Genomic DNA, 23,944 nt, shown 5'->3' with positions numbered 1-23,944 from the left:
TTTAACACAAAGCCTGGTTCAGTGTCCCATTGCTGGGTAAAGGCCTCCCCTCCTTTCCTCCACTCACCCTGTCGTTTGTACTCTCCCGTCAATCCGGATAAAATGCGTCCAAGTCGTCCCGCCATCTCCTTTCGGTCTGCCTGAACCCCGGCCTGCACCATCGATGGTGTTCCGTGGGTCCCACTCGGTAACCATTTTGGCCTACTTATCGCAGACGCAGTGTTACGGATGAGTTTTCATGTTTATACTTAATACTTACAGGTGTATATTATAACACAACTTGACAAAAATTAACTCTCAGCACTCGCGCAGAATATCGCCTCGTGTACGTATGACCAATGTATCACAATATATTATTATGTGTCGCAGATACGTCTTTCTGGCTTAATACGGTAGTATAAGCGGCTTACACTCGAACTGTCGTGTTCCAAAAGCTAGTAGATAAGATACCTTGTGACTTCACGGATGCGGATTGGGGACAGCAGCCATTTACAACTTTGTCTAATTTGAAACAACGATAGACTACTTAACTATTGTATTGGAATATGGGAAGTCAAATTAAACAAATCTTCGTTACAAGTACAGAAATAGTTATTTGTACAACAAGAGATCAAAGTTTGATATTTCTTCGAGTGCTTATTTTGAGTCCCGTGCAAGCGAAAGATTCTATAATAGATTCACGAGCGTAGCGAGTGAATCTAATTTAGAATCTTGAGCGTAGTAAGGGACTCAAAAGCGCACGAGATGTAAATAACTTTGATCTCGTGTAGTACACAACATTTTTCACCTCAGCAGTGAGAACATATTAGAGAACCCGAAAAATGTATTCCTTCTTCATCACTTACCTCTATTCACTCATGTTTTCTTAAGATATCCCAACAATTAAATTTTCACCTCAGCAGCTCGAACAAGGGTACTTTGCTACTTAAAAACAGTGAGCAAAATCGCATTTTGCTCACTGTTTTTAAGTAGCAAAGTACCCTTGTTCGAGCTGCTGAGGTGAAAAGTATATTATAAACTAAAGTTATTGAGAAATAATCATATTTTTTTTTCAATATTGAAAAAGAGAGGCGTTCTTGAATCAGATTGTAAGTATATGTATAAATACTACCTATATTACGTATATTTCTTCTATTTCGATCATATCTAATTTTTTTTTAGAAAACCCTAAACCACTGACAATTCAACCTCTAGACTGAGCTTAGGCCAATTCTTACATGAAACCGATGCTGCCAAAAACACGGGGTTGCGGGGGGACGAGGTGAGCGAATCCCGTGCCGTGATTGGTCCGTTCAAAGACACGGACCAATCACGGCACGGGATTGACTCGAAGATGGAGTAACGCTACCGTATGTGTGGCAGAGGGGGTAGCGCGACTATGCTATGTCTAGAGGTTGGATTGTCTGTGCCCTAAACATACGTTCCACTACCTCCTTACTACGTCACTCGTTTCTAGTGCATATCTACCCTACAAGAAAACCTTTACAATGGACTAAATCTACAATTAAAAATATATGACCCAGTTAAATATCTACCTATATTGTTCCATCTTTCTTCATCTCTTCTATCATTTTTTCTTTGATTTTACGACACCTATCCTCATAATTAGGATACCACCATCCTCTGATGTCCTGGTACACTTTATGAGTCCCCATGACATCTTCATTGTTGAGGGCGGTGCAGAGTGAGCAATGTTTGTTAGGCAGCGAGTAACTGTAGTAGTTCTTCCACCGGAAAAAGTCGTAGTACTTGGGTGTTCCGATAAGGTCAGCGATGGTACGCGCCAGTTTCTTCATATTTCGGAGCTCCCGTGGCGCTTCTATATAGGATCCAGGCGGCATGAAACTAAGGAAATAAAAAAACCTTTGATAAGAGTATACACAGATTCTTATTAGTAATAAGTCTGGGTCTCACCTGTTTTAATTTGTTCATAATGTTGAAGTGAATTGCAGTATTTTTCGTCAAACACATCGTACACGGACATAGACATTCAACTATTAACGTGCAAATCAATAGAAATTTTACATATAGGTATATCAGTGAATATTAAAAATACACCCACTTAAACGTTCCATGATTAGTGCCGTTAGCTAACTGTTAAACAATTGAAGGGATGTTTACAAAAACAACATAACTGACTACACTGGTTGACACCTGAAACGATTAACAATGTTCTTAAAAAAGTGTCAACCGCTCTAAGCAGTTATGTTGTTTTATGTAAACATCCCTTCAATTATTAGTAGACTTTACTTCTAATATATCTTATTTGTGCCGTAGGTTTCTAAATTTACTAAAGAATTGTACAAACCTGGAGTAATTTGCGTCACCCAATACTATCGGCACGGTGAGGGTAAGTAGCGGCTTCATCAAATCTCTAGAAGCTAAGTCCTCCGTAAAAGACTTTTCAAACGACAAATAGAAGTGGTAATCTCTCTCAAGCATCTCGTCGCACTCGTTGGGTTTTTCCAAGGGGCATATGAAAGGTTCACATTCAAGTCCTTCCTTGTTCGAATAGATATCAACAGTCAGATTGTAATTCATTAACACTTCCTGTAGTTTTTGGACGTACTTTTGCCTTTTACTTCTAGTTGTGCAGTTAAGAGATCCGAACCAAGCAACTGCTTTAGTTTTTTTACTCAGTTTCTCCCTTAAGACTTCATCTACTTCAGCCATGGGTTCCACCCACGTCATATCTCTTTTAGGACCCACAACTTGACCCTCTTTGTTCTTAGTGGCCATATAAGTAAATGGTATATCGGAGTTCAGTTTGTATGTCGCTGTCAAATTGAAAAAGTTATCATACTTGGAATCGCAAACTGGTTGGTAGTCCGCCGACTCCATATTTATGAAAATGTATTTTTGGTGAGATGACCTTTCTTTTGGGACGGTGATTAAAGGATAGTCTTTATACAACTTGTTACTTCTTATATTTCGTCCGTTGAAGGCTATTGCGTGGAATTTGGTTACATCTCCCAAAAGATTTCTGTCTGTAGTGACATAGCAATTTGAAAACTGACAATTTGATTGAAGAAAGATTTCTTGGCCGGATTTCCAGTAGCTAAAGGGATGAATGTCGTTGGGAGTCCACATTAGTATGTATTTGAGACCTGGTTGTGGGTAATTTGTTGCTGTTGCACGTTGAAATAAGTAAATATTTATGAATGCCAGGAGACATATTAAGCTTGTTGTAAATAGCTGCATCTTTATAGTTAAAGGAACTTCGAAATACCGATAATGGACGTTTTCTTCTACGATTAATTAATTAGTTGTTTATTAATATTGTTTCGCTATTGATATCAAACCAGAATCGGTTATTTCCTGAAAATAAAGGAAATGCATTAGTACTTTGTTTAGAAAATCCTGGAATACGATGCCACCGAATACAGTTGAGCCTTGTTAATCCGACCCTCGCCGATCCGGTGATCCCTGTTATCCGGACGATGCATTATCCGGCGCGGGACACTTTAAAACGCGCTGAAGACAAGACGGATAGTCCCGAAATTATAATTCTTCCGCGAAAATGAGACAATGTCTTCAAAATTAAGTGCGAAAATAAAAAACAGAAGAGATTTTATTATCTTACTTTTATTAAAGTATTATGATAATGTTAATACTAATAAGCTTAGAATTTTAAAAGTGGAAAAATTACTCCACCAAGACCACCAAGATCTGGGCCACCAAGACCTCACCCATAGCCAGCAAATCCACTCCACTCCACTTCCACCACTCCCCACTCCACTTTTCCAATCCACTTTTTAATGTATTCTAGAAGCTTAATAGTACCGATCGCAGACGTTTCTGCTTGTAAAAACAATGTTAATACTTACATAAAGGCACAAACTATTTTGGAAATCCTCAAAATATATTTTAATAAAATTATTTTAGTCGGGGGGGGGGGGTCGGGGGGGGGGGTTTTCTTTGTCTGCTAATGAATTCTAAAAGACCCGTCCTCTCTTGGTTACACCACTAGACACACTAGCGCTCTATTTTAAATCAGACACATTAAATTTTTAAGAAACACAAATCAGTTTCAAAACAGTAAAGCAATTAAATAGTGAATCACGTTGCACTGCAATACAACATTTTAAAATTATTTATGAGGAAGTTTACTGTGTAATTGTGTATATTGATTTACTGGCACAATATTAACTAATAACTTTTAGATAAGACTTGTAAGACAATGGGCATTAGACCTAATGAGGGCATAAAGGTTAAAGTACAGAATAGAGATAACTATCGGCGCAATTCGGGAAATGAATTAGTGATTCACTAGATATGAAATAGTAAAGATATGTGACGTTCCACGGCAAAAGGTACCTTATGGCGGCTGGGGCTTACGCTATTATTAACGCCGCTCCAATATTCAGCCGGGGCAATGGTACCTTTTGCCGTGGAACGTCACATATCTTTACTATTTCATATCTGGTGAATCTCTTATTCACTTTCCGAATCGCGCCGTATATCTCCGTTCGCATTCAAAAGTATGTGTCTGATTTCTCAATCTAATTGATCTACATAAGAGCTGCAAGAGGCATGTTTATTTTTGTGAGGCTATTAGAAATGGCAGATAAGTACTTTAGACGCGTAGTCTGATCCGCTAATTTTTATGTTAACTGTACTTACTTCGCCACGAACAGAACCCTCGCGATATCAATTTCATGATCTTTTTAATTACCTACTTACCTAAATTATCGTCTTAAAACTCTTAAACCATAAACCTATTAACAAACAAGAAAAGTGCACCCCTTGTTTATGTTAAGACATCTCGTCTGTTGGTAGATAATCAATTTTATAATTTTATAATAATTCGTATCAACATTGCGATACAGCGAGGAAAGGCTAGCATCCTTGGTACAATGCCTCAAGGGCCTATTTTAGTGTAAGGCCTGAGTGGACGCTCGAAGCGGAGCGTTCGGCGGGGCGTGCAGCGTGGCGTCGAGCTCCCAAGTGATTTGAGCAGCGTGCACTAAGGCCGCTCCTATACGGTTGCATTTGTTTAACATGCACGCCGCACGCCCCGCCCCGCTGCACGCCCAACTCGAGCGTCCACTCAGGGTCAGGCCTTACACTTAGATTTAAGCTAGTTATTTATTTAGTTTAGTAGTACCACTGTGGCACTGTATAAATATATGTTTTTGTATCTATTTTTATTGAAGGAATCCCTAACTCTTGATTCATTACCTATTGAGCGTGGGCGCAGCATGGTTCCATTCTTATCGCCTGTCTCTATGCCCTTCACTTTCGCACTTACATACTTATTAGAACGTGACAGGCATGGTGACAAGCGATAAAAATGCGACCGTGCTACCGTCGGCGAGAGCAAAGGTTTCAGATACAGCTTGGGAGAAAATGCTTTGGTAGGTACTTCCGGCTGTTCTCCTCTACAGAGGGCCTATCGCGAACCACGTTCGACGTGTTGGCTCCCTGTCACACTTACGTACGAATTTACAAGACAGAGAGCCAACACGTCGAACGTGGTTCGCGGTCGACCCTCAGCTTGCATTCTTCAATCGATTACCTATTGTGATTGTGAGCAGGGTCCTAGCCAAGATGACAATCGTATCATGGGTGACAGATGCTAAGAAAAGTCACGTAATTATTTATAGTATTTCAGTTTAGATTGGCGTTTTCTATCAACACTTGTTATCTTGGCTATTAAGCGCCCAATTATACAGTTTTTGAAAATTATTCAAAATGGTGGAGCCATGGCGGTTCGCGAGGTTTACAGATTACTGAGCCACAAGTTACACAAGTATTAAATGATTCCTAACGAACATTAAATCGATTGCAAAATTTGAGTTAAATTCCTGGCAGTAGTGGCAAAGTTGGGCGTTTCACCGAGTGCAGTTTTATAAGGTTTCGGCTTAAGCGCCTAAGCTCACAGTGTATGTATTTATAGCCAGGACATTGCTATACCGTTGTATAGCAATGTTGAGCCACGACGTTTTGTCCACTAAATAGTGATTAGTTTATAAAATGCATATATGTTAGTGTGTAAGGTATTTTTGTAATATAGGCTTCGTTGCCTGATTTAAATTTTAAATTAATAAATTAATAAATTGCTTCATCATAATAAGGGATCAGACTATAAGTATTCATTATTGAAATAAATTATTTGACATTAATACACAATACAAACATTCAAAAATAATTTACGCAGTCACATGAATCTTAAGTACTTAACCACTTTTAATGACACTTCACATCATTCCGACGAACGTCGCACTTTTGAATTTGATATTTGACCTGCAATTTTATACATAGATCTGTAGGAAGGGTAAACTCGACCGTCAAAGAGTTTTAATAGAGTAAATACTGCAAACATTTTTGTATCGTGTTGAAACCCTGAAGGGGAAAATTGCGAGTTGTCGGGTCGAGCGCAGACCAAATCCTGGCGTTGATTTGCTCGTTCGGTCCAGTCAAGAGATGAAACCTAGGTCTAGGCTGTTATTAGGACTTTATTTCTACTTCATAACTTAAGTAAGGTAAGTAACAAATAGTGGTTTATAGTAGAACAGGTATAAATAAATCTAAGAAATACTGATTTTCAAAAGTTGCTGATTGACAATTTAATTAGGTAAGTACTATATAAATATGCAGTTAATTAACAAACTAAAGCTAATCGAAAAGTAATAATGTATTGGATGACAAATGTGATGGAAAGTCATAACATCATTACCGTACATTATTGAGATCTTGATTGGCATTTAATAGGAGGTAATAAATGAGTGGTTTGGAATAATCATAAAGGAGTTCGCATTGTTCGCAACAAGTTGGTTGGTTAGGTATGACATCTTTTCCCCGCTCCGCTGGAGTAGGTACAACCTGCTGCTATTGGTTGGTTCCCTCGCGTCTCCTCTCATCTCCACTCATCTCCGCCTTAGTGGAAAAGCAGCCTTAAGTTCCGATTGACGTTTCCTATAAACGATTGTTAGTTCTTTAGGCTCCCGCATTTTTTTCTTCGACTTACTTTTCTTTATTAACGCTCCGTTATTCAACTATAAAACTTCAGTAACCGTAAAGAAGCTGTAGGCTGAATAAAAGATTAGGTAATATGACTTACACAGTAATGCGGCCGAACGAGGAGTACAATGAGGGACAAATAAAAGTGCTTCTCGGATGTGTGAATAATGTACGAACACGGCAGCAGGGGGCTGGCTTAGTGATAGGGGCAGCGGAATGATTATAACTAGCGTAAAATCACCCAACTAGTATAGTCCAACACCATAACTAAGTATGGTTCAAAAGTTCAACACGTAAAACCAGTGTCAATAAGGTAAACGTACAGGTGCTCGACGCGGTCCCAGTACATTTCATCTTGAAACTTAAAGTCATTGTCAATAGAGGTAGTGACAGCAGGGTGTCATCTGTTGGGCATTTTAGCATGTCGAGCACTAGTATGTTTACCTTACTTACGTTTTTTTATGACTTTTTCTTCGTATTATGAATATTTTGTCTTAAAACTGCAACATTCAAATAATATATACGCCTGAACGAAGATATTCGAGTTTTAGACCATAGTCGGAACATTTGGACTATTAAGTAGGTAGTTAAGTGGTTTTACGGTACCGGCTGATTTTTGCGGTATAAAGATGCCCGAAACGCAAGGACAGCGAAAGACCTCACCAAGATGCCTTATTGGTTCCAGGGATGTTGCGGATGCAGATTTTTTGACATCCGCGGATGCGGATGCGGATGCGGATATTTAAAGGCTCACATCCGCGGATGCGGATGCGGATGCGGATGTCAAGATTAGGTACTTAGAAAACGTCAAATATTACATTTTTAGTATTTTTTTATTTAAAAAAAAACTAAACGTTTAGTATTTGAGCAAGAATAAGTATAGGTGCGTTATATTTAATAAACAGTACTTAACTTGGCCGACTTTTCTGGATCTAGACGATTTCGTTATAGGTAATGACGAAATTACCTAGCACTTACGCCGCCGTAAAGACGTTCCTGTACCGACTTGTTCGACATCCGCATCCGCATAAGCTCCGCATCAATTTTATGCGGATGCGGATGCGGATGCGGATGTTGAAAATAATGCGGAAGTTCCGCGGTTGCGGATGCGGATGCGGATGTTCGCAACATCCCTGATTGGTTCCTTCGTTCATCAGTTTACATATTTTGACTTGTATAATGTTATGCGGAGTCAGTATTCAGCAAAGACGAACTACTTAGTCGAAAGAATACGCTAGAATACGAATATTATGTTCACTTTTCCTAACTTCCAGTGTAGACCTGGCCGCGTAGCCAACGTTCCAATCGCTTACGGTCCGTAGCGATCGAACTGTCACTGTCGCACTAATATGGAATTGTGATAGAGAGATACAAAGCGTTTCATTGTCGAAGCGATAGCGATTGTCAGCTAGGCTCGGCCGGCCGTTCCGCTGCCCGCTCCGCTCATCACCACGCCGCGCGGTGAATTCAATCAGTTTCGCCCGCAAGGTGATCCCCGCTAAGGGCGCGTGCATAAATAAAGCGATTCGCGTCCGCCCTCATTCCGCGGATGGTGTGCGTAACTTATTGCCGCGTCCGAGACGGATGGAGGCTCTGCGTAATGAGCGCGGCAGTATTTGCTATTCTGATGGGTACCGTGAAGCGATAATTCTGAATAAAATGTCATAAGGGATGGCTTACGCTATAACGGTCCGGTTCCGGGCCGAGGCTTTCAGTACTTCGCTTTCTGAAATACCGTGTTAAAGTGATAATCACCGCTCACCTGTCATAGAAGACGAAATGCCAGACGTCTTGGCCCGGACCCGGACCGGTCTAACTTAGGTCGGTTTAGCTTAAGTCGTCCTTTTTAGGGTTCCGTAGCCAAATGGCAAAAAACGGAACCCTTATAGATTCGTCATGTCTGTCTGTCTGTCTGTCTGTCTGTCTGTCTGTCTGTCTGTCCGTCTGTCTGTCCGTCCGTATGTCACAGCCACTTTTCTCCGAAACTATAAGAACTATATACTGTTGAAACTTGGTAAGTAGATGTATTCTGTGAACCGCATTAAGATTTTCACACAAAAATAGAAAAAAAAAACAATAAATTTTTGGGGTTCCCCATACTTCGAACTGAAACTCAATTTTTTTTTTTTCATCAAACCCATACGTGTGGGGTATCTATGGATAGGTCTTCAAAAATGATATTGAGGTTTCTAATATCATTTTTTTCTAAACTGAATAGTTTGCGCGAGAGACACTTCCAAAGTGGTAAAATGTGTGTCCCCCCCCCCCGTAACTTCTAAAATAAGAGAATGATAAAACTAAAAAAAATATATGATGTACATTACCATGTAAACTTCCACCCAAAATTGGTTTGAACGAGATCTAGTAAGTATTTTTTTTATACGTCATAAATCGCCTAAATACGGAACCCTTCATGGGCGAGTCCGACTCGCACTTGGCCGCTTTTTATAGTCTAATGGCCTATATGATGCCCCAAAGCTGGACAAAAGCCTCCCTAGGCTTCCATCTCTTGTCACAGCATGAGATACGCGATTACCTACTACCCGTAAATCGTGTAAAAATCGTGAAACTTTAAATCAGTACGGCTACCATCAGTTTGGCACTGACATAAACGCTATCGAGAACGTAATTAACTTTCTATACATCTCGTTCGCACTAATATGCGAGTACGAGCGAGATGTTCAGAAGGTAAATTACGTTCTCGATAGCGTTTATGTCAGTGCCAAACTGATGGTAACGGCTACCATCAGTTTGGCACTAACATAAACGCTATCGAGAACGTACTACCTATGCAACCTTCTAAGTTAAGTAGTAGGGTTAACATGTCGCTTACGAAACGGATTGGGTTTCTTCGGCAGCTGGATTGATCCCCTTGATCCGGACATCGATCTCCGCGAGTGAATTGTTTCGCGGGGCTATTTGTCGGGCTTACTACCTCTATGTGTGGTCGATTACCTGCGCCCTACGAGTACAACACAATTCTTGATGCTGTTAAGATGTGTTCATTTATATCTATAGTAACGGCACCAGTCATGGGACATTTAAGAGGAAATTTGGAGTATTTGTGATATTTCCCTGATACATGTAAAAGTTCTACCGCTTAGCTTGTTAAAAGATGAATATCCTATCCTTCTTTCATGTTTCAGGCGTGTTGTATCAAAGATACTGCAGTTAGTTTCCACATAATTAATAAATTAAAAGTATGTTTTTTTTCTCCAGTCATGGACACCAAAGCTCCAGTAATGGAACCCCGGTAATGGACGTGGATCCAGTAATGGGCCCCCTATAATGGGCATACCCTATCAGTATAAGATATTGGAATAGGGAATAAGTTTTTGGCAAAAAACTAGTTATTAGTCATTTTTGTCATCCGATTTGCATACGTATCCAAAATTTCAACTCAAATGCCATTTCCAAGATTTGAACCACACTAACTAATACAGGGTGGATTTTCTTTTTGGGTCAGTGAGGGCAGCTACCAGATTCCATGCTGCTACGAGAAAACGGTCTTAGAAGACCTTCCCTCGATTTCAAATTAATGAAGATTGGCTTTTACAGATTTTGGAAAAAACATACAGGATGCGAGGAAAAGGCAATTTTTGACAAACTTTTTTTTTGATGCCAATCGATCCCATTCCTATTGAGGATCTAAAGCTTGTATGGAACTAAAAAAAAATTCCGGCTAGAAAAGCCACAAATCGAGGAAAACTTTTCCCATACAATTTGTATGAAAATGAAAACTTATATTTTTCACATGCTATTTTTGTATGCCAATCGATTCCATTCCTATCCAGTATCAATAGTTTTTTTGGGGTCAAAATTAAATTTCACATTTTCTCCATAGTAAATGTACCTATGGAAAAAGTTTTTATTAATTTGTGGCTTTTTAGTACATTATCGTAAGTTGACCTCAAAGAAACTATTGATACTAGATAAGAATGGAATCAATTGGCATAGAAAAATAGCATGTGAAAAATAAAAGTTTTGATTTTCATACAAATTGTATGGGAAAAGTTTTCCTTGATTTGTGGCTTTTCTAGCCGGAATTTTTTTTTAGTTCCATACAAGCTTTTGATCCTCAATAGGAATAGGATCGATTGGCATCAAAAAAAAGATTGTCAAAAATTACCTTTTTCTCGCACCCTGTATGTTTTTTCCAAAATCTGTAAAAGCCAATCTTCATTAATTTGAAATCGAGGGAAGGTTTTCTAAGACCGTTTTCTCGTCGCAGCACGGGATCTGGTAGCTGCCCTCACTGACCCAAAAAGAAAATCCACCCTGTATACAAACTAACAGGGCAAGTTAAATAAAATTTTGTAAAAACGATATTAATTTATCCGCAGTCCGAGAAGACCTCCTGACATAGTTCGTACGAGTAACTACATTATACTTCTGTATTGTTTAAACATGAAATTACGCCATGGCAAGCATCATTATGTAAATTATCCCATCATAGGAGGTATGCAGTTTTACAGCTCCTATAATGGGATTGGGCAAAATACCTCTATTTTTTATACATCTCTAGAGTCACAACATAATGCGTTGTATACCTTATCTCATGGTAAATGCAATTAACAAAACACATTCTAGTTTACACCAAGTAATAATTAATTACAATTTAATATATGAACTCACCTCTCTTAGCGAAGTTGTTAAGAATTCTTACTGGTTATTTTTTCCAGTGACACGACAACTTTTGGGTTGGCGCCAATTTCTTAAAAATTAACCGAAATTATTAAAAAGTAAAACTTAAACAGCTCTATGACTCTTATTTATGGTAAAATATTGCCAGTGTTTATAAACTACTTTTACATACTTATTTTAGAGGATTTGTGGTTTTATGTCCCATTACCGGTTCCACGTCCATTATAGGGTCCATTACGTTATTTGATTTTTAATAAAAATTCTAAAATAAACGCAGACGACGTCGAAGCATTCTAGGAAGTTTCTGGAAACTTACAGGAGAATTTAAAGCATGTTTCCATTCAAAAAGTTTTTCGACGGGATTTTTTTTTTAAATTATTCTTCAGAATAATATATCCCGTACTAATTAAACAGACGAAATATTTAATAAAGCCTATCTATTATAAGTATTGACATGATTTCATTATTTGCTGATTTATAAATTTCTGAGAACTTTCATTATTGAAATTTGGCAACTTCAGAAACTTCTCCTTAGTACATTTGTAAGCTAAATAGCTGCATACATATGTTTTCAAAAAAGATTTGCTACAATTTCACAAAATCGGCACAAGTTCGCAACAACCGTACCGGATCAAAAGGACTCATAAACCCCGGTTATTGAGTGCACATGGTAATTTATTGGGGTCCGGCCCGGACCCGGGCCGGAGAGGTGACAAGTGCGCGCGTGCTTTTTATTGTCGCGCCCGTGGACGAAGCCAGCGGAGATCACACAGACTGTTTCGAAACCTCGAAAATAGGGAATACTCCCGGTACTGAGTTTGTATGGCGAGAACCGGGAATTCCCGGTTCCGGTACTGTACTTGTATAGAAAACTGGTACTGGGAGCACTCCCTACCCGAAAACAGCATAACTACTGCGAAGATCGAAAATTGAGGTTTCGTTTATATGTCTCTTTGTCACTCCTTTGTTTTTGTGTGGTTTGACTTTGTACCCCAGTTCGACTACTTAGAAGAAAAGTTAGATATAATCGGAAAGAGAAGAGGCGTGGAATATAAGAGAACCAAATACATTAGAATATTATGACTCTTCTTTTCAGCTTCAAGCCGATAATTGGCAGGAAACGGCGCAGGATCGGGAAAATGTGTTCTCGTTTCGGGAGGCCAAGATTCTCTTTGGGTCGCTGAGCCGTAATAGTTAGTTAGATTCTTCTTTTACCGCACAGACCCTACTTTGCATCGCGGACAAGTTACAGCAATAAAACAATTTGAAGACAATTTCACCCATCATTATCAAACTTCAGGCGTGGCATCTCTAGCATTTGTCCCATGTGGGGGACACATTTGCTGGCGAGAGCGTTCGGGACTTAGCAAGCTAGGTACACGTACCTAAATATACCGATTTAAAGCTATTAATAGTTGTCATTGGGCGTCCGCAGCTGCTCTCCAACTTAATCTCCGCTGCAACTACGTAAGGTTACGCCCGTTCCCCGTTCACCGCACCTACACCATCAGGCATGTCTCACTCCGCGATTTCGTCGCTTTGCTACAGGTAGCTAAAAGTACATCCGTTCGGCCCCAATTTTGGGGAAAGCCATAAGCCGCGCGTGGCGCTGTCGCCACCTAGCGGCCATATCTGTGCTGATCGTAACAGACGCGTTTTGTTAGAGAGTGAGTCTTCTGTACTTAGTACTATTATTTATTCTGTGACACCGTTCACCGTACGTCATGTTCAAACTAGGGCTCGCGGTCGCGTCCGGATTTCGTGCACCCGTTGCCGGGGCCCCGTTCTCGTGCTACACGAAACCGGATTTGTGGCCCGTTCGGAACGGGTAATTAGGGTCCGTGTAATTAAAGTCCGTGTACCCGTGTTACCCGTGTGTCCGGATCCACGGATATTAATTACACGCGGGTCCGACCCGTTCTCGACGTACAGTGACGATCGGACGCGTTCTTTTTAAGAGCGAAGAACGAAAATTAGTCTCAAGAACGAAAGATAAATATTTAATACTGCCCGCTGTTGCCCGCGACTTCGTTCGCGTGGATTTGTATGTTGGTGGTAATATATTTTACATGAGAATAGAGCATTATGCAGCAAAAGATAGCAGTCTTCTTCTTTTTAGTAGTAGAGTAGGTACAACAGGCTGACTTAATGCCGCTAATGGACCTAATTTCAAAATTAGTAATTAAACTTTTTTTTGCGTTCCTCTAAATTTTTCCATGAGTGGAAAGAAATAAATATTTCATTTTTCACAGTTTATAATGAACAATAACAAGCAAAACGAAAAAAAAAAACAGAACATCAACAACTAGGTAAAACTATAAATGCAATTCAGATTAAAAACGTTGACCGGCGGTGTGGCAAACTCAAACCTTATTAATGACTAATGACTCTAATGAGTACTTGTGAGTTCAAAAGCTGCCCCCTCTAAAATATAACTGAATAAATACCACTCTTACCTTGTTTGTAAAACAGCACGGCTAATTCTTCAACTTTCCAAACAAAAGGTATGCCTGGTAAAATACCAGTGTCAAAGGGAATCAGGGTGTCAGTGTTAATATTATTAGTAAAAATTGCCACGGGGAACCATTATTCTCTTTATCTGCACGTGCGACGTTAATCCTACTTACTTCTTTACTACAAAACAAAAGGCTGCTGCCCTAATATGTAGATAACGAATAACTCAATAGTTCTTTCACTTAACATGACTTCAAAGACGTTTTATTTATTTTAAGTACCTATCTCTATCAATATTTAGTACAGGTAGTTAGGTACCTAAATACTAAATACCATAAAAATAATTAATACTTATGAAGACGATATCCAGTTGCATCTGTCTGCCTAATCCTGATTATAATAGTAGTAGTCGGGCTATTTGCAACATAAGATACTGAGCCTTCTTAAACTTGGTAGTAGACAACCTAGAGAGGAAACCTCATATGATTAAACTTATACAAAAAACACTGTACATAAATAATAGGCGTTAAAGCTGTAACATAATTAAAAAAAAACCTTTATTATTCTCTTAGGTAATCTATATATAACAATAAAAATCTGTACATGAGTTTTCTAAGTTGTAAGCCATAAAGTTGTACATATTTTCTTAGTTTTCTTAAAATAAACTGTTTATTTTTTTTTTTTATAAAACTAGTAGTGTGCCGAATTATGGTCTTACAATACAAGAATACTGTAGGTACTAGTTTTGTATTCAGTAACGCCCTTACTCGAATATAATCATTATAAATATAACCGATGCAAAAAATATAACTCGACATTGATTCAAATATATTTAAGTACCTAACCCCTATTCGTACGCAATATAACATAATTTTTAACATTTTATAATGAATTAATGATACCTAGGTACTTATTTCTTTCAACTCAAACCGGCCCGCGTGGGTCGGTCCACTCGGTCCGTCGGCGCTGTGTATTCAATACCCGAAAAGAGCCGAGATTCAGATCCGAACGCACTACACGGGGGAACGGACTACACGGGGGAACGGACTACACGGGAACGGACTTCGACGGGTTCGGGTAGTTCGGACGCTTAGCACCGCCGGGGCTAAGAACACGGGCGCACGGGTTGGCGGGTAGCACGGATATCGGGAGCCCTGGTTCAAACGAGCATCTTCGGCTACTTACACACCCACGTCCGTCCGTGTCCGATAAAGTAGCCCTCAGTGTTAACAAAGTAACCACCTCGCAGTATGTTACTAGGTAGGTACCTAGTAACATACTGCGAGGTGGTTACTTAGACATAAACAACATAAAGACATAAAGGTTTATGTCTTCCGTGTACAACTCGTGTACGGGGCTGCTCGCTTTTCAACTAAATTTACTTACTTTCATACATTCCCGGATCACCTCCTACCGCTTCCACACTCCGTGTCCGATAAGGTTAGCCCTCAGCGTTAATACAGTAACCACCTCGCAGTATGTTGCTGGGTACCTTATTTCTTCCGTGTAAAACTCGTGTTCGGGATACCTACTTAGCTTTAGCTAAAGTGACCAGCAAACGTTACAAGTTACAATATTCCGTTGTCAACTTTATTTATAGGTCATACACATTTTATAGAGTACCTACCAGTCGTTAACTTTTCTTGTAGGTACGTATTGTCAAAAGGACTGACCTTTTTCTAAAACATGTTTCACCCTTAGCTTTATCAGAAGTATTAAAAAAATAGCGTCACGTACTTACCCTTAGTATAAATCAAATATTTTGTCAGCTCTGATACAAAACAGCCTAATTTAATTATTTACTCCATTACACTGCAAGATTGTAAGCTGGCTTATTAGCACAGATTATAAATTACTCTCCCATTTTCACAGTCCCGTTCAACGTCCAACCTTAACCCAACAAAGTAAGGTCTAGTTTCCAATATCTCGTCAGGTTAGATACGATATAGTAGAGTTAATTTGTTGTGCACTTCGAGAGGCTAATTCATACTTACAACATTGTAACATGAAAATGATATCTAAATGATGTCAGTCGCCCATGCGTCTTGCTCGCGCCAACACATGTTATAAGCAGCCGAGAGTGGGATAATCACGGACACTGGATAAGTCCGGAGTCCGGACACTAGAGTATCTAATGTTACCCTCCGCGCCCCGCCAATCGACTACGAGTGAAATGCACGCGTGACTCACATAATTTAGATATCGTTTTGATGTCACAATGTAAGTTTGAATTGGCCTTCAAGACTCCGTGAGGGATCAGGTACGGGCGGGATTAGAAATGGATGCTGTTTTAACAAGCGTTAACGATGTATTACACGGCTTAGCTTCCAGACACAGACACCTTCCAGTAAGCTCACGTATAGAGTATATTACAGGCATGTGGTAAATGATATATTATACATACGGATATCGCTATCACTTTTATTCATGAATCTAGTATTTTAACTGGATAAGGCATGATGGGTGGGGGAAATGAACGAACGGGATAGTCTTATGTACCTTTCAGTAGGAGTAGCAGCGAAAGCGCTATTATTATTGTTTGTCCTTGTCACAGTCTCACATTTTTTTTTATTCCCCACCATAAATTAGTATGGGTTATGGTGGGCAACAAATAAATTCGTCCAATCATAGTGTCGCATTGCCTATGTTTTGTCCCTCACGGAGGCACGCGTATACCACTTCTATAGGATCCTACCTTCTATGCTTTTATTATAGGGTATTTGTCAAAACGAAGAGCCACCATGGAGTTTATATGAAAAACAGAACAAGTGACATCACGGTCAAGTTGTCTATTCTTTACAATTCTATCCGGTTTATTAAATAGAAATTGTGTCAAAAAATTACTGCTGTCTTTATACTAAAATCTTCATAGTTGTAATGTAATCTTCGTAGTAGTGACGTCACTCTGTTTTTCACATAAATTCCATAATGGCTAATCGTATTGACAGTTCGAAAAAAGAAACTGATTTGACTAGTCAGGCAAATGCCCTATTTCATTGATACGTACGCTCCATACGAACTCATCAATCATGCGGATCGGTCCATCAACTCTCGTCCGGTCAACATCCGGATCCTGTGCGACGACATCGACAGTGACCCCGCGAAAATGGTGGTAGGTTTGTTTAGTGGCACATGTTTCCATTCCAATAGAGTATTTGACTGTAATGACTGTATTTAAAATAAATTATTTTACACCATGCATGAAATAAAGCACCAGAAGATTAATATAGAAACTAGGGAGTGCTCCGGGTACTGGTTTTCTAAACAAATACAGTACCGGGAGCAATCCCTAATAGAAACGTAGACAGCAGTTATTTTTAGACACGATTTCTATTTTAAAACCCGTATTAAACTACAAAGAGTAGGTGATTTGATTCTACCTCACATGCTAGTGTTTCATAGAAATTCCATAGAAGCAAAATCGTTTTGACGGTTCGAAAAAAGAAACTGATTTATTTATTTAATCGTATGGCAAGATTCGAGACGCTTAAAGTATTAGAAAGTAATAAATAATTAAAGAACTAGGTATATCCAAAGAAACTGATTTGACTAGTAGTCAAATACCCTATTGTGCCATTGAATGTTACATTAATTTTATTTTACACAAGTTATATCAGGAACAACGTTAGCTGACTACGAGTATACTACCGAAAGTTAGCACATTCGAAGCATGTGTCGCGGCATATCGCGGGGTTTATCGCTGTACTTTCGATTTATAACGCACCTTACACGCAGCTAACCCTTCGCTTTTGGTAGAGTTATAACAGCAACGTGTTGTCAGAAGAAAAACTAAAAATACAGTCAGCCTCAGAAAGGCTGATTTATATTTGTTTGTAGAATTTTTTCGTCAGAATTATAAAACTTGGTGAATAGATAGAGTTCCCTATAAAAAAGTTAACTGAGTTACGAAATCGTATGATATTTTCGTAACTCAATGAAAAAATTGTTTTGATTTAGTATTTATTTAGTCTAGTCGTAGTATTATTTCAAATAAAATACAAAGTTAACAAAACTAAGTACCTACTTACGTACAAATTAAAACTAAACTAAAACCATCTTAATCTGTGGGGTCTAAATTATATCTACAAATATCCCCTAAGTCACTGGCACTTGGGAAGGTGGCCGCGTTTCCTCGCTGGATGGCAATGCCAATGGCATCTTCAAGTAATTAGTGATAATTCAATAAATAGACCTTGTATTGGTAAACATTCGATTTAGTCGCAAAGCCGCGGAAAGTGAACTGCATTCACTTGCGAAATGCATATATACGTGCACTTTACTATTTCAGGCACGTAACCAGTGGGGCCAGGGGCATAGAGGATCGGGGAATACTAGATAAATAGGTAAGTACATTAACTTGATTAGGATGTGTATGTTTTACCCTATTATGTTGCCTATATAACATTATAATCTATTTAAGACTTGTGGTGGGTAACTGTTTGATCTCAAATTAATTAATCAAAGTAATTTTTAAAAAACAGTGGGCGTATAATGGGTGTGTTTAACGAGCATGCCATAGTATAATACTGTGTGTTTAAAAACATTAAATTTTCATTTTCACGAAATTAGTTCCAAAATATATATTTACCTAAATGGTTGTTGCTGTTGTGTAGTGCATAGGCCTCGTACTCAAGAAATTCATATAAAAAATTGTCTCAAGAAAGACCCGAGCTTGTTTGTAAAACTAACGTTTGCCCTTCAGTCCAAAACTGGCCCCGTAGATAACATGCCAATCGCTAACGCTACGCAGCGATCGAAACGAATTTGTCACTCTCGCCAGGCGTGTCTCACTCCGCGATTTCGTCGCTTTGCTACAGGTAGCTAAAAGTACATCCGTTCGGCCCCAATTTTGGGGAAAGCCATAAGCCGCGCGTGGCGCTGTCGCCACCTAGCGGCCATATCTGTGCTGATCGTAACAGACGCGTTTTGTTAGAGAGTGAGTCTTCTGTACTTAGTACTATTATTTATTCTGTGCTCTCGCACTAATATGAAAGAGTTGATAGAGGCACAAAGCGTTTCGTTGTCGAAGCGATAGCGATTGTCAGCTTGTCTAGGCCGGCAGGAAGGTTCCACGGTAGACAGGCACTTCATAGCCCCACGGCAAGACGAGTTACTTACCCGCCATTCCGTATGCGGCGCAGCGCGGGTGCAGCGTCCATTGCGTTACGAGTATTCGCCTGCATGTGTACGTGCGCGAGGAAGGTTCAATACTTATTCTATACGTACTAGATTTATGTATGTTCAATTACACCTCATTTGTACTTTTTCCCCCTATTTTGTATCTTTACAGTGCTATCACTCATATCAGGGGGCCTAGCAAAGATTACAATCTTATATCGACAAACGCCAAACAAAAAGAAAAAAAATGTCGGGATCAACCTGTTGGTAACCGAAGGTTGCTTCACTACATAGTATATAACAAAGTCGCTCCCCGCAGTCTGTCTGTCCCTATGTAGGCTTAGATCTTTAAAACTACGCAACGGATTTTGATGCGGTTAGTAGATAGAGTGATTCAAGAGGAAGGTTTATGTATAATTTGTTAACCCGTGCGCAGCCGGGGCGGGTCGCTAGTTTCAAATAAACTTATTCTAGTGGACATCTTTAAAACGGCACCTTTGACAGTTCCCGCGCCTCACCCGTTTTAATATAGATGAGTTCTTTGTTTTTCACGTGTAAGCCCCACTTTTTCTAAATGGATTCGGGGCTTATCCTCAATCTCATTTGCGAGATCCGCCTCCGCTCCCCGACGCGAATTACTCAATTTAATGCACAAATCCGCAATTTTTAGCCCATTATTACCTACCGTAATGGATCCCCAATTATTAAATTATTCGTTAGGCGCTTTTTAGGATCAGCGTGAAGATTTGTTGAGGGGGGATAAAGTAATACAGGAAATAACAAAGCTTAACAAACCCAGTTGATTCTATTGGCAAAAAAGTTAGAGCTGAAAGTGATGGTCGCCTTCAAAGTTCGCTAGGACTCACTTATTTTATTTATTTGACATCTGCGAATGGCCAAGTAACGAATGTGTCCCAATCGTGCACATAGCCAACCAACCTCAATCGTGTTCGTGTGTTTCATTTTACTTATAAAACCTAAACTTTACAAAAATAAAGGGTTTTCCCATAAACATCTGGGGGCACGGCAGTGCCCCCGCCAAGTCGAGCGCGAAGCAAACACTGCCGTACCATCCTTTACTGGAACCATTTCGCCGCATTTTCAGGCCCCTATTTGAGAACCTCTGGATAAGACCAGAACGCAGAAATTTTCGTCATCCAGTAAGCTATAATCACATACTTAAAATCCAAAATTTCAAGTCTGTAGGTCATTTAGTTCCGAAGTTAAGCGAAAGCAAAGTTTCGCATTTATGACACTCACTCACTCATGATCATCAGAATAGAACTAGTACTTCCCATAAACTCAGAGAGCTGAAATTTGGTACAGAGTTAGGGTTTAATGGCCACATAAAGGGAAAACCTAAAAATATTGCAATATCAGTCACGTTTTAAAGATCTAAGAACTGCATAAGTAAGTTTGTAATCCCATATAAATATATGATATTACAAAGTTACTGTTGCAGTTCCTACAAATAGTAGGTAAAGTAAAGGTACACTACGATGTTATATGTTTAGGTGATATGTTTAGTTATGATATGTGTATACATAGTATGGGTATGAGTACCCGAAAAGAAGGACTGCCTACGAAAAGAGATGAGATCCCATCAAAAACATTACATGTAAAAAGGTATAAGGTAAATACATATAATGACTTGGCAATCGCACATAATGCTTTACTCGTACCGTACTCGTAAATATGTGTAATGCTCAAACTGCAATTAGCGCTAGCGTTATGTTCAATTAGAATTATTTTTAATAGGTGACGATGATCCTTTTGACATTATGCAGCCGTGCGATGGCCAAGTCATTATACGGTACGTATTACAAATTAAAGGTATCTTATTGATACGGTTTTAACACCCCCTGTGGCACTGATTAAAATAACCGACTTGGTTTCACATTACATCTCAAAACTTTTTTGTAGTAAAAGCGTTGCGAGACTTGCACCTTTTTACATGTAATGTTTTTGATGGGATTTTCTTTTTTAAGAAACTATAGGTCTGTTTTTTATGGGCACTAGTTTTGCTCATAATCCTATGTCAGACTGATTGTTTCTAATAAACAATAAACACGAAATAAAATCTCCGCCTGCCTATAGATAGGTACTGACTATTCCTGCGATTTTTGCCTGAAATAAACATTTTGATTGATTGATTGAAAAATTAAACCAGAAAACTAAGATTCACCCCTTTAAAGAGTACCTACCTACTTTTATACATATTCAAAGACTTCAGCAAAAACCAAATCAGAATAACGATAGGTTCGCGAACGGCTTCATTACTTTTTGTATCTCCACCGTTGGTGAAGTGGTGAACATTATCATCAGGGGCGGGGGACAACCGACTGTATTCCAAGACATTAAGCCCCATTTCAGTGTGGCGAGATGGGTCATTACCCCTGATTCATATCGGTACTACGGGAAGGGTTGTCACTCGATACTCGCAGTTTGGTGAATTTAAAACAGATTAGATTTCACCACAACAATTCTAAGGAAAGAGAAAGCGCGTGATCTGGGCTATAACCGCGAAAATCGAACGCTAGCTCTAGCGTTAGTCATCCTTAAATTGAACACCTACCAAACAACTTTTACTACAAAAAAACATCAACTTGCGAAGTTTAAGAGTTGAAAAAACCCTTAAACCCACGTTTGCAAATAACTTATTCGAATCTGTAATTCGCAGTCACTACGCAATGAACACTTGGAATGTACCTACATGCAATGAGAAGATAAACCTTGATGAATATTCCATGTGTATTCCATAGTGCCCTTATTTAGTACTCTGTGTGCGTAATCAATACGCTCTCGATACAATACTGCATGCTTTTAGAATTACGTGCTCGCAGGTAAGTTAAACAAAGCGGAAAATGTTGCGGAACATGAGGTTTTCTCACGCAACAAATTAAACTACAAATTTGTTATATAGTTAATTAGCGTTAATTTGTATATTATATTTTGTTAGGTATAAATGGCCCATAAAAAAATGGTTATTATTTATTATTGGTTAAGTTACTGCTAGATCGGGATTTGCATTACTTATAATAGTAGGTAAATCGCTATCAGATAAAACGAAACGCTCAAAAAATATCTGAACATACATTTTAATTTGACGTCTTGAACTCTTGATGATGAGGTTCCGTTCAAATATTGTAAACACCTTCTCTGCTCCGATAAGACGACTGTATGTACTTTGTATTGTAATTATTCATATTTGTGATATACAATGGGGTTGGCCGGTCGAAGTATTTAGCAGATGGCGCCATCATAGCTTGGTCCTGTCAATCCCTAGAATCGTGTAAAATGTTTGTTTTTTAAATGCCTTTGATGCCAGCCCTTTAAGCCAAATCTCATAGAAAAAGAGGCGAGCTATGATGGCGCCATTTATGCAAACCTTTGACAGTTGTCAACCCCATTTTGCAGCTCGGCATGACGCGGTGAAAATGTTGTGAGTTTCCATAGTGACGCATCGCCGAGATAATCATGGTGTAATAGCAGCAGCTAAGACTTTGTCATGTTAACGAGTCCTTTACGGCCTCGTCAAGCGAACGCCCCATTTTAAGGGTCAGGCCACGGTTATGATTTTAAACTGATGTCACATCAACGATGCACTGGAAATAATTAAACGTAGATAATAGAGATGTATTTCATATTTATATGTATATTTCGTATATGCACCGATACATTACACGTCAAAACATTTTACAGATAAGATAAAGTATTTTCTCTTTTGTCGCCCGCGTCAAATAACGTTACAATAGTCCGAATATCACCTTAATTTCAGCCTGCTACCAAAAAACGTATGGCGCCGCGAAACGCAAACTAGTTCGGATCGGTTTATCCGTCTAACTATAAACAGCTCCATTAGGAAGCCTTATATAGTTTTTTGTCTTTGCTACTGGATTTTTATTAAAGTTTTTTGCCCAAAATTTCATTTTTAGTACAAGCTTTTACCACCGACTGTACTTTTCTTTACACAGGCACCTAATATTCATCGTAACATTTCTAACAACCCCAAACACAAATAGTTTGCGTTGTTTTATCACAGAGTTCCGATGGCCACCTCCTGTCTCCAACATCAGATCAGCGCCATGTCATCGTAATATTGTATTATCACCCGATTTACATATTGTATGCAAAATTTTAGCTCAATCGGAAATCGAGAAGTAGGTCAAATTTAGCTTCCAACATTTGACCCACACTAACTAACACACTTACAAGTAAAGCTTGTAAAAAATTATGTACCTACCTACTATTTCATAGTGCAGCAATAGCACTGTGTCTTATATAGGTATTTTATAGGTACATTATTAGCGGATCGTTTATCTAACAAATCACATGAACCTTCCAGAGATTGAGATTAGATTCCACAACACGGGCCGCGGGAAGACAAAGACAATATTGTAATTGAAGCGGTGTTAAGCGCCGCTACGGAGGGCGCAGGCAGTCATTACCATCACAAAGCTACCCTTCAGTTTATGCTAATACCAAGGTTCTTTCATTGTTTTTCAGCTGTTGGAGAGTTAATTTGAGTTTCAGCACTGATTATTCGTGGCAGAAAAACATTAATTACGTACGCTGTTGAGACGAATTCCTTTCTAATTGAGGACATGTGGATGTTATGGATATAACTTTGTGGGCCTATCTTTTGAAGTGTTTTGCTGTATTATGTTAGTTAGTACCTACTCCAATGTGGAATTTTCGACAGAGCCAATAAACAGGTGCAATAAGTTTAGCAAGTATATGTATAATCCACTTTTCTTACGTAGGA

The 23,944-nt window shown here is 39.0% G+C and overlaps 1 protein-coding gene across 1 annotated transcript; it reads right to left on the bottom strand.

The window, feature by feature from the left end:
• Positions 1–1,535: 1,535 nt before the first annotated feature.
• Positions 1,536–2,841, bottom strand: LOC134654817 (alpha-(1,3)-fucosyltransferase C-like). The gene is made up of 2 exons (XM_063510288.1): positions 2,309–2,841; positions 1,536–1,845 (listed from the first exon to the last, which is right to left on the bottom strand). The coding sequence occupies exons 1-2, from the start codon at positions 2,839–2,841 to the stop codon at positions 1,536–1,538; spliced, it is 843 nt and encodes a 280-aa protein (XP_063366358.1).
• Positions 2,842–23,944: the final 21,103 nt, after the last annotated feature.

This window comes from Cydia amplana, chromosome 15 (genome assembly GCF_948474715.1).
Source record: "Cydia amplana chromosome 15, ilCydAmpl1.1, whole genome shotgun sequence".
NCBI classification, from domain to species: Eukaryota; Metazoa; Arthropoda; class Insecta; order Lepidoptera; family Tortricidae; genus Cydia; species Cydia amplana.
The sequence above is the reverse complement of the archived record's forward strand: the minus strand, read 5'-3'. Positions and strand labels throughout refer to the sequence as shown.

Excerpts from the sequence above, each read along its gene's own strand:
- LOC134654817 (XM_063510288.1), bottom strand. The coding sequence starts at position 2,841 with ATGGAGTCGGCGGACTACCAACCAGTTTGCGATTCCAAGTATGATAAC. Across the intron at positions 1,846-2,308 it reads GGTGACGCAAATTACTCCAG|TTTCATGCCGCCTGGATCCT; the intron begins GTTTGTACAATT and ends TTATTTCCTTAG.